General features: G+C 39.3%; 1 protein-coding gene across 5 annotated transcripts in view; it reads left to right on the forward strand.

Moving 5' to 3' along the window:
• The window catches only part of FBXW11 (F-box and WD repeat domain containing 11), a 121211-nt gene extending 110294 nt beyond the window's left edge, over window positions 1-10917 (forward strand). For all 5 annotated transcript variants that reach the window (XM_019808353.2, XM_019808354.2, XM_011235280.3 and 2 more), the window contains 3 exons: window positions 594-672; window positions 1718-1903; window positions 8326-10917. In XM_019808353.2, coding sequence (XP_019663912.1) covers window positions 594-672; window positions 1718-1879 — 241 coding nt within the window. In that variant the 3' untranslated portion in view covers window positions 1880-1903; window positions 8326-10917. The remainder of the gene's footprint in view (window positions 1-593; window positions 673-1717; window positions 1904-8325) is intronic.
• Window positions 10918-12359: the final 1442 nt, after the last annotated feature.

A 12359-nucleotide genomic window follows, 5' to 3' on the forward strand; every position in this document is an offset into this window, starting at 1 on the left:
CTAAATTAAGCCAGCTGTGTGTGTGTGTGTGTGTGTGTGTGTGTTTTCAATGATACATTTCCTTTCCCCTTTTGGTTAAGTGAACAAATACTCTTTAAAAAGCCTCATGACTTTTTAAATGAGCAAATGAAAAAAAATAAAAATAAATAAATAAATGAGCAAATGGCAGCTGTAAACCTTTCAAGGTGACCTTATGTATACTTCACTAACGGACTAGTTGGTCTGTTTATGCTCCTATTACTAACTTAGAGCACTTGCTTAGTTTGAAGAAAGGTATCCTTGGAATTTCACAGAGAGCCCTAGCTTCTGTCAGCAGCACCTACTCAGCTCCAGAGAGCCCCCTGATTAATGAATTTCGTGACATAGATTATCACGTCAGGAACTGAATTTAGATAGCTTGAAGTTGTTTTCTTGTCTCCCTTAAAAAATACTTCTTCACAGTTTCAGCAATTCTGAGAATGTGGAGGTCCTTCTTTTTCCAAAATCAAGTGTCGTTGGTTTAAATAACTTATAAAAACATAAGCATGTTCTCCATTAGCTTTTCTAATAGTGTTCAGATGCACTACTAATTGCAATTTCCTTTTCTTTTTTAGGAAAATTAAAGTTTGGGACTTGCAAGCTGCTCTTGACCCTCGAGCCCCAGCAAGCACTTTGTGTTTGCGCACGTTGGTGGTATGTCATCTGTTGAAGTGGGAGCGGTTCTTGCGCAGGTTGGCTACCTGCAGATAGCCCTGCCTAGGTGTATCACAGGAAAGCTTGCGTATCCCACAGTGTGCCTTCAGAGAAATGCATGGTTTTGTTCATTTTGTTTAGCCAAAATCAGAGAATAATTGACGTTTACATTATAGTGAACTCCTCCCTAGGGAGCATTAATACAACTTAAAATGTGAAAGCAGGCGTCCTCCTTTGTAGGTGGATTGGTTTCCTCATAAAGCATAGAGTATTTCCTTCCTATAGATTTGGGAGATTTCTTAATATGGGTATCTGGTTACATTATATTTTTATAATACAGCATCTGTTTGTATTATTATGATGGAATTTCCCCCTCAGTCTATATTGTCTGGGTTAGTGCTTTGGCATATAAAAATATTTTATTTTTATATGTTAATCTTGCATTAGCAACTTTGGCAGACTCATTATTTCTAATGGTCTGGTTGCTTTTGTTCCATTAATGAGACAGTTGTTTGAAAATATTGATAGATTGTTCTTATTTTCAGTAGCTTTACCTTTTATTTTCATTTCTTTGCTTCTTGCAGTGATTAGAACATGCTGAACTATGGTTAGGGCCATTCTTGTTGTCTTCTTGATTGTAATGAGAATGCTTCTATTTCACCATTAATTTTGATTTTGGCTGTGGTTGAGATAGATATTCTTGGTAATGTTAAAGACATTATGCTTCTGGCTCTGCTTTTTACAGTGTATCAAGCATGGGTATTTAATATTGTTTACCTTTCCAAGATCCTTGGTGAAGCGATCACTTAGTTTTTCTTCTTTGACATATTAATGAGCAAGATCTCAGATACAAAGATGAACCCAAAGCAAAGGCTTAGAGGGAGAAGCCAAAGTGGGGTGAAGGACAAAGCTCAGTAAGCTCTGGAACATTATTTAGGAAGCATGAATAAATAGCTGTGTTTCCAGCCTGCACCAGATCACTGATGGTGAGATATGAGGGATTGTAAAGGTCTCATTTTACTCATCTAGTTGTTATATTTCACAGGAACATTCTGGACGTGTGTTTCGGCTACAGTTTGATGAATTTCAGATCATCAGCAGCTCCCATGATGACACTATTTTGATTTGGGATTTCTTAAATGTGCCTCCCAGTGCCCAGAACGAGACCCGTTCTCCCTCCAGAACATACACTTATATCTCCAGATAACAGTCTGCACTTTACCCGTTTCAGGTGAGTACCTCCCCATGTTTAACCTTGCTCATTGAATTCACCTCCGCTTTGGGGCAGTGTTGTGATTTGGGTTCCCCGTTGATAGGTACCGAGGTGCTTAGTGTTTTTAGCTGCCTCAGCTTTGCAGAGTTCCAGTGTCAGGCTAGATCTTTATGGTCACATTAAAGTAAGGTTGAAATTGAAGTCCTACATATTATGGGTTTTCACAGTGGCAGACAGCGTGATTCCTGTTTTTTAAAACTGTTTTCCTAAATGGTTTCCCAGGTCATATCAATTTAATGCAGGTAAAGTCCTTCAAATTCTGTTTTGGGGTGTAGGAATCTCCTTTTTCTCTTTCCTGTTTCTCAGTTCTTTTATTTGAAAAAAAAAAAATCACCATCAACCAAACATTCAAAATTTCCCCTCTGTGCCCCCATTATAATCCACCCATTACCACCGTTCACTAGAAGAGGGATCAAAGAAAGGTGTTTGTTGGGAGTGCCCCTAAAACCTGTACTTCATCCATTAGACAGAACAGGTACTCTGGAAGCAAAGCCCTTTGCTCTGGTTACAGGAAGACTTAGAGCCATTGTAACCATTGATGATGGCATGTTTTGATTACTGAGGGTGTCCAGCCTAGAGGATGAGAAGCCTTACTTGGCTGTGTCCTGGGAACCGATGGCCCTGTTCATCTGGAGCAGTATTTCCACCTCTGAAAATTTTGCATGGGGGCCAATAAATTCTGTGCACATTAAACTTTGCAGATGGAATAAATATGTTTGTACCTATCTGTATTGCTGTGTGTATATATATATACACACATATATATATGTGTGTATATATGTATGTAAAGACTGATTAATAAAATTCATATTTATTTTAAAGTATTACTTAATACTTAGTGGCTCTTTATCATTATATATTTTGCCATCCATTAAAATAAAGAAAGTTTATGTGCAGAATTGTGAAATTCTTTTTGATGAATAAATAGGGCTCCTAGATCACCAAGTTAGCATTGTTTCTAGTATTTCTTACTTAAGACTCTAAGACCCAAAACACAGATGTCCAGGAAGTTTGTCTTACCCAAGGGTCAGCCGACTATAGCCAGAAGCCAGATTTGTTCCACTGCCTGATTTTATTCTCCTACCACAGCAAGCTAAGAATAGCTTTTTATACTTTTAAATAATTGAAAAAAAATTAAATAAGAATACTGTTTCATGACACATGAAAATTATGTGAAGTTCAAATTCTAGTGCCCATAAATAAAGTTTTATAATAGCCGTGCTCATTTGTTTACACGTTGCCTTTGGTCATTTTCATACTTCATTGGCAGAGGTGAATAGATGCCACAGAGACGATATGGGCTTGCAACATCTAAAATATTTATTATACAGCTCCTTGAGGAAAAGTTCGCTGATCTCCAGTCTTGCCCCTGTGCCGTCTATTAGTGATAAACCAAGGGTCTGCATCAGGAATGGCAAATAAGCTTTTTCTTCCGCTAGCTGAGTTTGATCAGCAGTGCCTGCCTGGAGTACTGCCTTTGGAAGGATTCTGGGACCCTCTGTGGACCCTGACGGGATAAGTGCTGTGACGGGTTGTCAGTGTCTGCCTGGGTGTGGGAGGTGAGCAGTAATGGCCTGTTAGCCACACACATGGCTGCTGTTCCTGGTCCCAAGTATGTGCATACCATCTCTCATGATAACGATCATCTGCCTTGCTACTTTCTCTCTGGATAGATTCTTCGTAAGTTGAAAAACCCTTATGGCAGAATTATTACATTTATTGAATAGAGTCTTAAAATAGATATTATAGGGAATTATTGGGGAAGAAGGCAAGGATCTCTTGAATGATTACTCCTCCCCACTTCAACCTCCCTTCCCGAAGTCCTAAGGAAAATACAGGGAAGGAGGAATGGACCCAGATGAAAACTAGTTTCCCTCCTGGTCTTTCCTTTCCCTCTCCCATTCTCCATTCTGCTCTCAGTGAGGATCACCTGAAGCCCTGCCACTGCCATCCTTTGCCTTACTGGCTTCCTGTTGTCTTCAGGATCGAGGTTCAGCTACTTCAGTTAGCTGACAGCAGTTTCAGCATCCAGCTGTGTTACCTTCTGTCCTCACTACCCATCCTCCCCATGTCCCAGTCTCCCATTACTCCCTTCCAAAAGCCTGGTGTGGCAACCAGACTGAATTCGGTTTCTCTGATTACATTATAGTAGGGCAGCCCTCTACCATCTTCCTCCCCTTGTGTGTTATAGCTTTTAGACACCCCCACCCCACCTTTGCCCCTTTATTTCATCTGGCTTAATTTATTATTTGATACTGAAATAGTTCGCATGCCTGTCTCCTTCCCAATGCTGAGGAGCTCCTTTTACTGTGGAACTCCGTGTTCAGTGGAGTGCTTAAGTGTATTGTAAGCGTTTATTGATGTTTGTTCGGCAAGTGACACCCAGGGCCAAAATGACCTATTTGTGTTTTTTCTCCTAGACCACATAAGAATTTGCCCTTAAATAGACAAGTGTGTGTACAGCTATAGTGTATGCCTGCAGTCATTTTTCAGCAAATATAAAGATAATAACTCAGTAAAAAATTGGAATAAATATCTGAACTGGCAGGGTCAGGCACTAGGGAGATTCCCTACATAGACAGGTACTTAGATGTACAGGTCTCCCTCTGCTCTGCCCCTGTTGTTTTTTAAATCAATTTTATTGAGGTACAATTTGTGTAATAATTGTACTCATTTAAAAAGTGTACTGTTTGATGAGTTTTTACAAATGTGTATAATCCCTGAAACTGCCTCCACAATCAAGAACATTTCTATCACCCTTAAAAGTTCACTTCTGTCACCTTTGTAGTCAAAGCCTGACCCCTCCCAGCCTTAGCAAACACTGACCTGATTTCTACCACTAGATTAGTGTATATTTTCTGTAGTTGCACTGTCCACTATGGTAGTCAGTAGCTACTTGCAGCTATTGAGCTCTTGAAATGTAGCCAGTGTGACTTAGGAGCTAAATTTTAAATTATATTTTAATTGAATTTAATTGAATGTTTAATTGTATTTATACTTAACTTCAAATTTAAATAGCTACATGTAGGTAGTAATTACTATTTGGACCAGCATATTTTAGAAGTTCTGTATTTTTTAAAAGCTTTTACATTTTGGTCTTTGATCCAGTTAATTTTTGTGTCTGGTGTGAGGTAAGAACGTCATCGGTCTTGTTTTGCTTTGTTTTGGTTTTTTAAATAGCTATCTCGTTGTTCTAGCACTATTTGATTAAAAGAGTTTTCATTTCTCGTAGAATTTGCTTTAGCACTTTTGTCCAAAAATCATTTGACCCCTTATTTGTAGGTCAATTTCTGGACTCTATTCTAAGTCTGTGATTTATGTGGCTGTCCTTTTGCCAATGCCATAGTGTATAATAATCTTCCAGCCTAAAAAAAAATTGTTTTGACTATTCTAGGTTATTTAGGTTTTCACATTCAGTTTTGAATTAGATTATTAAATTCTGTGAAGAGGACTACTGGGATTATAATTAAGACTGCATTGAATCATAATATCATTTCGGGGGAGAATTTGCATCTTAACAAATGTGGAGTCTTCCAATCCATGAACATGGTATATCTCTCTATTACTTAGGTCTTCAGTTTGTCTTGAACCAGTATTTTGCAGGTTATTGTGTAGAAGCCTTGCACATCTTTTGTTAAACTTACTGTATTCTTTTTCTTTCCTAAACTATATATTTCATCTGCACATTGCTTCAGCTGCATCCTGCCTCTGCTTTTATTTTTCCACATAAGGGAAGCACATAAAATAGGACATGGACAACTGCAGTATAGCTGAGCTTCTGCAATAATGGATAGGTTTAGGGGAATAGGTGTGTCCGAGAACAATTTAAGCATAACTCTTTTGTAGTTTTGTTACGTATTTTTGTCTTTATATTCAGTTTAGAGAGGCACGTGATAAAATCCAAGACATCCATAGTATGTTTCCCCTCTCTGGCATATTTAATAGGTGAAATTTAGAACATTGTAAACTTTCACAAATTGGACAACTTTTATATATTATTTAAAGTGCCCTGAAACAAGATTGCTTTGGTTGAAAAATGAAATAATGATCACCAATGGTGTTTCTCTGGCTGTGGTGGAAAGGAAACTGGTGTTACTTCTTCTAGGCCTTCCTTCTGCCCTTTTTTTGGGAATCTCAGAACAACTGCCCTTGTTATGATCCACAGTTATAAATCAATGGAAAAATCTTATCTGCTGTTTAAGGAGCACAAGCAATGAAACCTCAAATGTGTTTGTCTCTTCAAAGTGAATTACTTTTGACAACCTTGGCAGTCATCTCTATAGATTTTACTGTTCTTTTCCAAATTCTTTTCATTTATTGTAACATGAAAAAAATTATTACCATGTGATACTGTAAGATTTATGCATAATAAGAAACACTACCCTAATGATGATTTAACCTTGCAGTAAAATATTCAACCCTAAAATATAAGGTAAAACTATTTCTGTGTCAGGAAATTTAGCAATAGATTTATTTGCTGAGTCATTTTTTTAAAATTACTAACTCCTAAGAGCCTAATACATACAGTAGCTCTCTTTTTTATTACAAGACAATGTATGATCATTATCAGGAAATTAGAATAAGTAGATAAGCTAAAAGAAGAAAATAAATTCCTACTCATGGTTTACCATTGTTAATTTCCTTGTATATGTCTTTTCAGGCTTCTTAAAATTATGGCTGAGAACGTGCATGTTTTTTAAAATGCTTTTTTCCCCCTTTGTTGCAAAACTGTTCTATGTCCATAATGTCAGTATTTGTCTAAATTACCATTCCTAATGGCAAAATAATGCAGTTGTTTGAATAGACCCTATTATGTATGTATATTTCCCCCAGCTTTTAGCTATTACAAAACACATTGCCATGATCATTTCTTTAGCCTAATCTTTGCTTTTTTTTTTTTTTGAAGATTTATTTTTTTATTTGAGAGAGAGAGAGAGAGCATGAGCGGGAGGGGCAGAGGGAGAGAGACTGTCAAGCAGACTCCGTTGAGCACGGAGCCCAACTTGGGGCATGATCTGAAAACCCTGAGATCATGACCTGAGCCAAAACCAATAGTCGGTTGCTAAACTGACTGTCCCACCCAGGTACCCATAATCTTTGCTTTTATTACCATTGGATAAATTCTAGAAATATCTGCAGTGTCTGGGTTAAAAGGTATGATGTTTAAAGACTTGGATGCACAGAGTCACGTTAGTCTCCAGAGGAGTTAGGTCAGTTTACGTTCCCACCAGCAGTGTTTGAGAGTGCCTACTTCTTATTTGTGGGCCTTGCTATTTTAAAAATAATACTTTTAAAGATCCTTCATGTGAAAACAGTGGTGAATGAAATTAAATATCTCTTATAGTCTTTGAGAAGGATCCTTGATCTTTATGAAAATTGACAATCTTTTAGGAAAGTTTCCTTTAAAAAAAAAAACATACAAGCTTTAAAAAAATCTCTCTCTCCTCTCTCTCTTTTTGTCAGAGAATTTTAGACGTAAAGGTAACTTTTAAATCTTTTAGGCCAGTGGTTTAGTGCTGTGTTTGGAAAGGATTGTGACCCATTAGTGATTGTGAAATCATTTTAATGGATTTTGACTTTGTTTTGATGAAATTTAGAATAGAAAATGTCAGCCCGCATCATATGTAGTAATGATAAGTTTAGGTGCGTGCGTGCATGTGTACGTATTTATGTACATGGATCAATGTAGAGATTATTACTAAAATGTGTTTCTCACTCAAGGTCATGGTCAAAACAATATGTAACATTCAGTAGTCTTTCCCTCTACACTGTATTGTCCTTTTATAAATGATTTATTTCAGAAAGAAGTAACTTCTGATTAGCCTTCTATTTAGAAGGAATACTTTATTTACTAGCTTTTGCATATTTTTGTTACGCAGTGATAGATAAGGGCTCTCAGGCGGGTATGAGACCAGCCCTCGTAGGCTCTGGATGTCATAAAAGGTAATACTAAATATAAAGTCTAACATGAAGCATATATTGTTATGTGCATAATTTTTAGCAGCAAGCACTGACAGTTGACAAGTTATAGAGTCAGTGATCTCTTTGAGTCCCCTCTCTGTCCCTAAATGGCCAATGCTTTGAACTAAGCAATGTCTCTGAGCCTTCGTTCTCTTATTCGTCAGGTGGTATCGTAGTTTCTATCTCACAGGGTTGTTGCAAGGTTTAAGTAAATACGATGTCTGGTATGTATTACAGTCAGAACAACTTGCAGCTTTTATTTTTGATGCTGATTACATTTGAAACTCGGTATTGTGTCGTATGTGCACGAGTACGTGTCTGTGTGGATATGGCAGACTGTGGTGTATATCTCCATGTCTAACCAGAATATCCATCCATACTCCCTTTGTTTTTTGTTTTGTTTTGTTTTGTTTTCCCAGGGTTTCCTAGTCTTGAACTACTGGCTACATGGCTACCAAATGCCTAAGGGAGTTCTTCACAGCTGAGTTATGAAGCTGGAATTGGTTCTAGACGCTGGGTAGATGCAAAGCAGCCTAACTCTTCCAAGTACCAACATTTCTCACCTCCGATTCCGGCCTCTACTTTGAGAAGGATACCTTAGCTTCACCGACTTCCAGTAGGACAGAAGCCCATTTCCTCCCCCCATCAGTGAAAAAAAAAATCTAATGCTTCAAATGTAAATTGTTCATATAAAAGGAACATACAGTCTGTTTTACAGAAGTAAATCGACCATCAAGAGAAGACCGGCCTCTAATTTATATTGCTTTGCACTTTGGTCTGATATTAAGAAACAGCATTCTTCTTTGGTGAAATTTTGGGTGCCAAACACCTACCCAGAATGTCCAGGGCTTTCCTTTTCAGAAGTTAGCATTCTCCTTTTGACCGTCCAAGTCATTATGAATTCTGACCTGTATTAGGAACATGTTGGACAATGGAAAAATGTCTCTGGATTGTTTTAGTAATATTTTTTGGATTATACTTCCTTTCTGTACCAATTTCTTTTAATTTAAAGAACTATAAGACAGGTTATATTATCTCCCAACAGGTAATATAGCTCTTTTCTTTTATTAACTGTTCTCTCTGTACCCCGGCCATCTCCTCATATTTGGTAGAGTAACACTTTTACACGTGTGCTTGCCTCCTAATTTAAAATACTGTATCCGCATGTAGATATAATGTACATAACAGTTTAACCTCAAGGTTGCTGGAGTCAGGGCCCCTGTGCCTGAGACACTAATACAGAGTGTGTTCGCACTTAGCCATGGGCTGGGCTCAAGAACCTGATACCAGGGTTGATGTGGATTACCTAGAACCCTTCCTGCAGTATTCATATGGTATTTTTATTTTGTCATTGTCATTTTGTGTGTATGTGTGTGGTGTGTGTGTTTTTAATGGGCATCTTGCTTTAAAATGTAATTTCTGAAGTTTCACACAAAATGTTTTATTCGTTGTGTAGCATATATAATAGAGAGGTACCTTAAAATTTTTGTTGTTGTTCTTTTCGTCCTAAGTACTCCTGAGTACTAGTGGTCACTTCCCATGGTATTCATTTGACTTCACTGTCAAAGATCATTATTCTGTGCATTAGTAACCCTGGAAAGGCAGAAACGAGAAGGCCCTATTGACTGGGTTTCCTGGCTCTGGAATGCGTGTGTCCTGGCGTGGATGGCGCATCCTCACCAGGGCGGTGACGGCCCACTCGTACGGTGGAACCCGTTACACCAGGTCAGGTTGGTTCAGAGGCCCATCTCAAGTGGAAGGGTACTCGTACGTGGTGCAAAGCCTCAAGCTCATGAATCCCATTCCCGTCACCTCTGTGTCACCTGCTGCTGTGGCCCTGGCAGGTTCTCCAAACTCCCAAGTGCTCTGCAGCCCGAATGTGTGAATGGCACTGTCACGCTGACCATGCATGGAAAGGACTTTGGCATTCGGTTGGCACTCCTTTTCCCTTGTTCAATATTAGGTTCTGATTTGCCCCTTGCCATTGTTTCCAAAGATTAAGGAATGTCAGTAACATTTTAAAGGACCAATAAGAACCTCCTGTTGACTAACCCTCTTCCCGTGGAAGCACACTCTACTACTAAAGGGAAGGCCCTGGGCTCTGTGTCGTCCTTTGCATTGAGAACGGTGTGGGGATCAATGTGTGTGTGTGTGATTTGTTTATTGGGTTGGCTTGGCTTTTTAGTTTTTCTTTTTTTCCTTTTTTAAAAATACATCCTTCCCCTCCCACATGTTACCAAATTAATTTCTATTTTTGAGAAGTTGAGTCTCCAAGTGTAAAAAAAAAAAAAAAGAAAAGAAAGAAAAGAAATCTCTATTTGTGAGGTAGATGTTGTAAGCTTGACAGTGGTTGTGGAAGTGAGTTAACTTTTACCACTCTCCACGTGACAGCTTTATATCGAACTGGTTAGGAGAGCCCAGGGGTGCGGGAGGGGTGGGGGGAGGAGGCAAATCTTCTGAACGAATGGACTTTTTGTTGTTGTTTTTGCATGTTTAATATAGAAGTTCTTGTTCCTTGGGAGATCACGGCCTTTGAATATGCACACAACCTTTGAATTGTGCCTACTAAATTATAGCAGGGGACTTTGGCACCCAAGGAATTCTGACTTTCTGGGATTATAGTAGTAATTCCCAGCCGTACCCTGGACTTTATTTTGCTAACCATAATTGAGCAACTGTAAATTACTGCTATATTAATGTTTTAAAGCACTGGGATAGTCTAATTCTAACTTGTAATTAATTATGTTTGCCAATTATCTGTTTGAAATAAATTTGTGTCTGAACAGCTATTGAAACTGTTAAATTGTACAGATATTATTCATGACAGCTTTGTACTGTGGAATGTGCTTAATAAAAAACAAAAAGTTTGACTTTTGTCCAATAAATTGCTAAGTAATGTCAATAAATCAAGTATGAGTATTATGCAGTACACCTAATCTGGCTTCATGCAATTGTTACTTCAGCTACTAATTCAAAGCCAATACTCTTAATAAAGTGTTGCAAGACTCTCATGCTCTGTTAAGAAATTTTTCAAAAACCTGTTAATGTCCTTTCAGTAATTCAGTGACATACCATTCAAGTTTATAGATTTAAAAAATCATCCGCTCTGTAAAGTGGAGTTGAAAGCAACTGCTTTTTGGCTCTTGAGAGGTTTCTGTGAGATAATGCTAGTGCGTGCCTTGGGGTGTTTCGCTGAAAGCTCACTTTCACTGCAGGACCCGGGAGCTAGCTTTCCTGTAAGTTCTTAACTCCTCCCGGGTGATAGGACAAATACGAAGCTGGTCCCTTCCATGTCCCAGGCGGGCCTGAGGGTGAGCGGATCCTCAGGTTCTTGGAGAAGCAGGTGGAGATAGGAGAAGCACTCTTGCCACCGGCTCCCTGTAAGCAGCGGACGTGGGACTCGTTCGGTTCTCCACGTTTGCAGGTGCACACGTCCCTGGTTGAGGACTCCAGCGGGAGGAAGACTGTGCCTGTGTGCAGGGTTCTGCCCAGACATCCCGAGTAGTAGCGGAGGTTTCCGGATGACTAGCTCTCCCCCCTGAGCCCACCAAATTGCTAACGTGGAGCTGGGGGATGAGAGTACTTCTCTACGGTGCTGCCGCCACCCGTTTTTCTTGTGAGTGTTTTAAAAATAAGTAATGTGTATATGGTTAAGAGAACCTATTTGCAAGCCACAGAAAATGATTGTCTCTCTCACCCGTGACCCTCAGTCCCCCACTCACCATCATCCAGTCTTTTGTATATCCTTCGACAGTGAATGATACTGTGTATAGCAGGCTGTGTGCTCCGTATACATGTATGTGCGTATTGTACATGTACACACATATGTACACATCCCACCCCTTCTAACAGCGGCAGTAGCCTGCTATACGTGCTGTGCCATGCTTTGCCTTTTCAGCTCCTGTCCTTAAGGACATCCTTCCATGTCCATGCATGTGATTCCGCCTCCTTTGTGGACAGGACCGTGTAATAATTGATTAGCATAATTTATGTACCAAGTTCCTTGAGGTGGAGTTTAGGTTGTTTCTTGCCTTTTCCCATAGCGACTATCACCTTTCACAACTCTTTCGATCCCAGCCTGTGCTAAGTGGGAAAAACCATTGGTAATTTGGATTCGTCAGAGTGAACAGATGTTGAGCCCAAGCACTGCTGCAGAGCGGGAAGGACCTCAGGTGTCAGACAGTCTTAACCTCCGACCCTCACAGGGTTGGTGATCGGTATATGATCGCTTGTTTCTTCCTCCACAGGTGAGGTGTTACTGCAAGAAATTCACAGCTACAAACGCATCCCAGATTGATTATGGAGACTCTAAGAGAGGTTTTGTAGAACTCCTTGGATGTGTAATCAGAGGATAGAGTGGTGCTTTGCCATTTCAGCCTGTTGGTTTTCTAGTTAATGAGAAGGGAAGTTGGGCCATCTGGCTAATAATCCCATTACTAATTAGCTGTGTGGC

Source organism: Ailuropoda melanoleuca, chromosome 3, assembly GCF_002007445.2.
Source record: "Ailuropoda melanoleuca isolate Jingjing chromosome 3, ASM200744v2, whole genome shotgun sequence".
Lineage (NCBI taxonomy): Eukaryota > Metazoa > Chordata > Mammalia > Carnivora > Ursidae > Ailuropoda > Ailuropoda melanoleuca.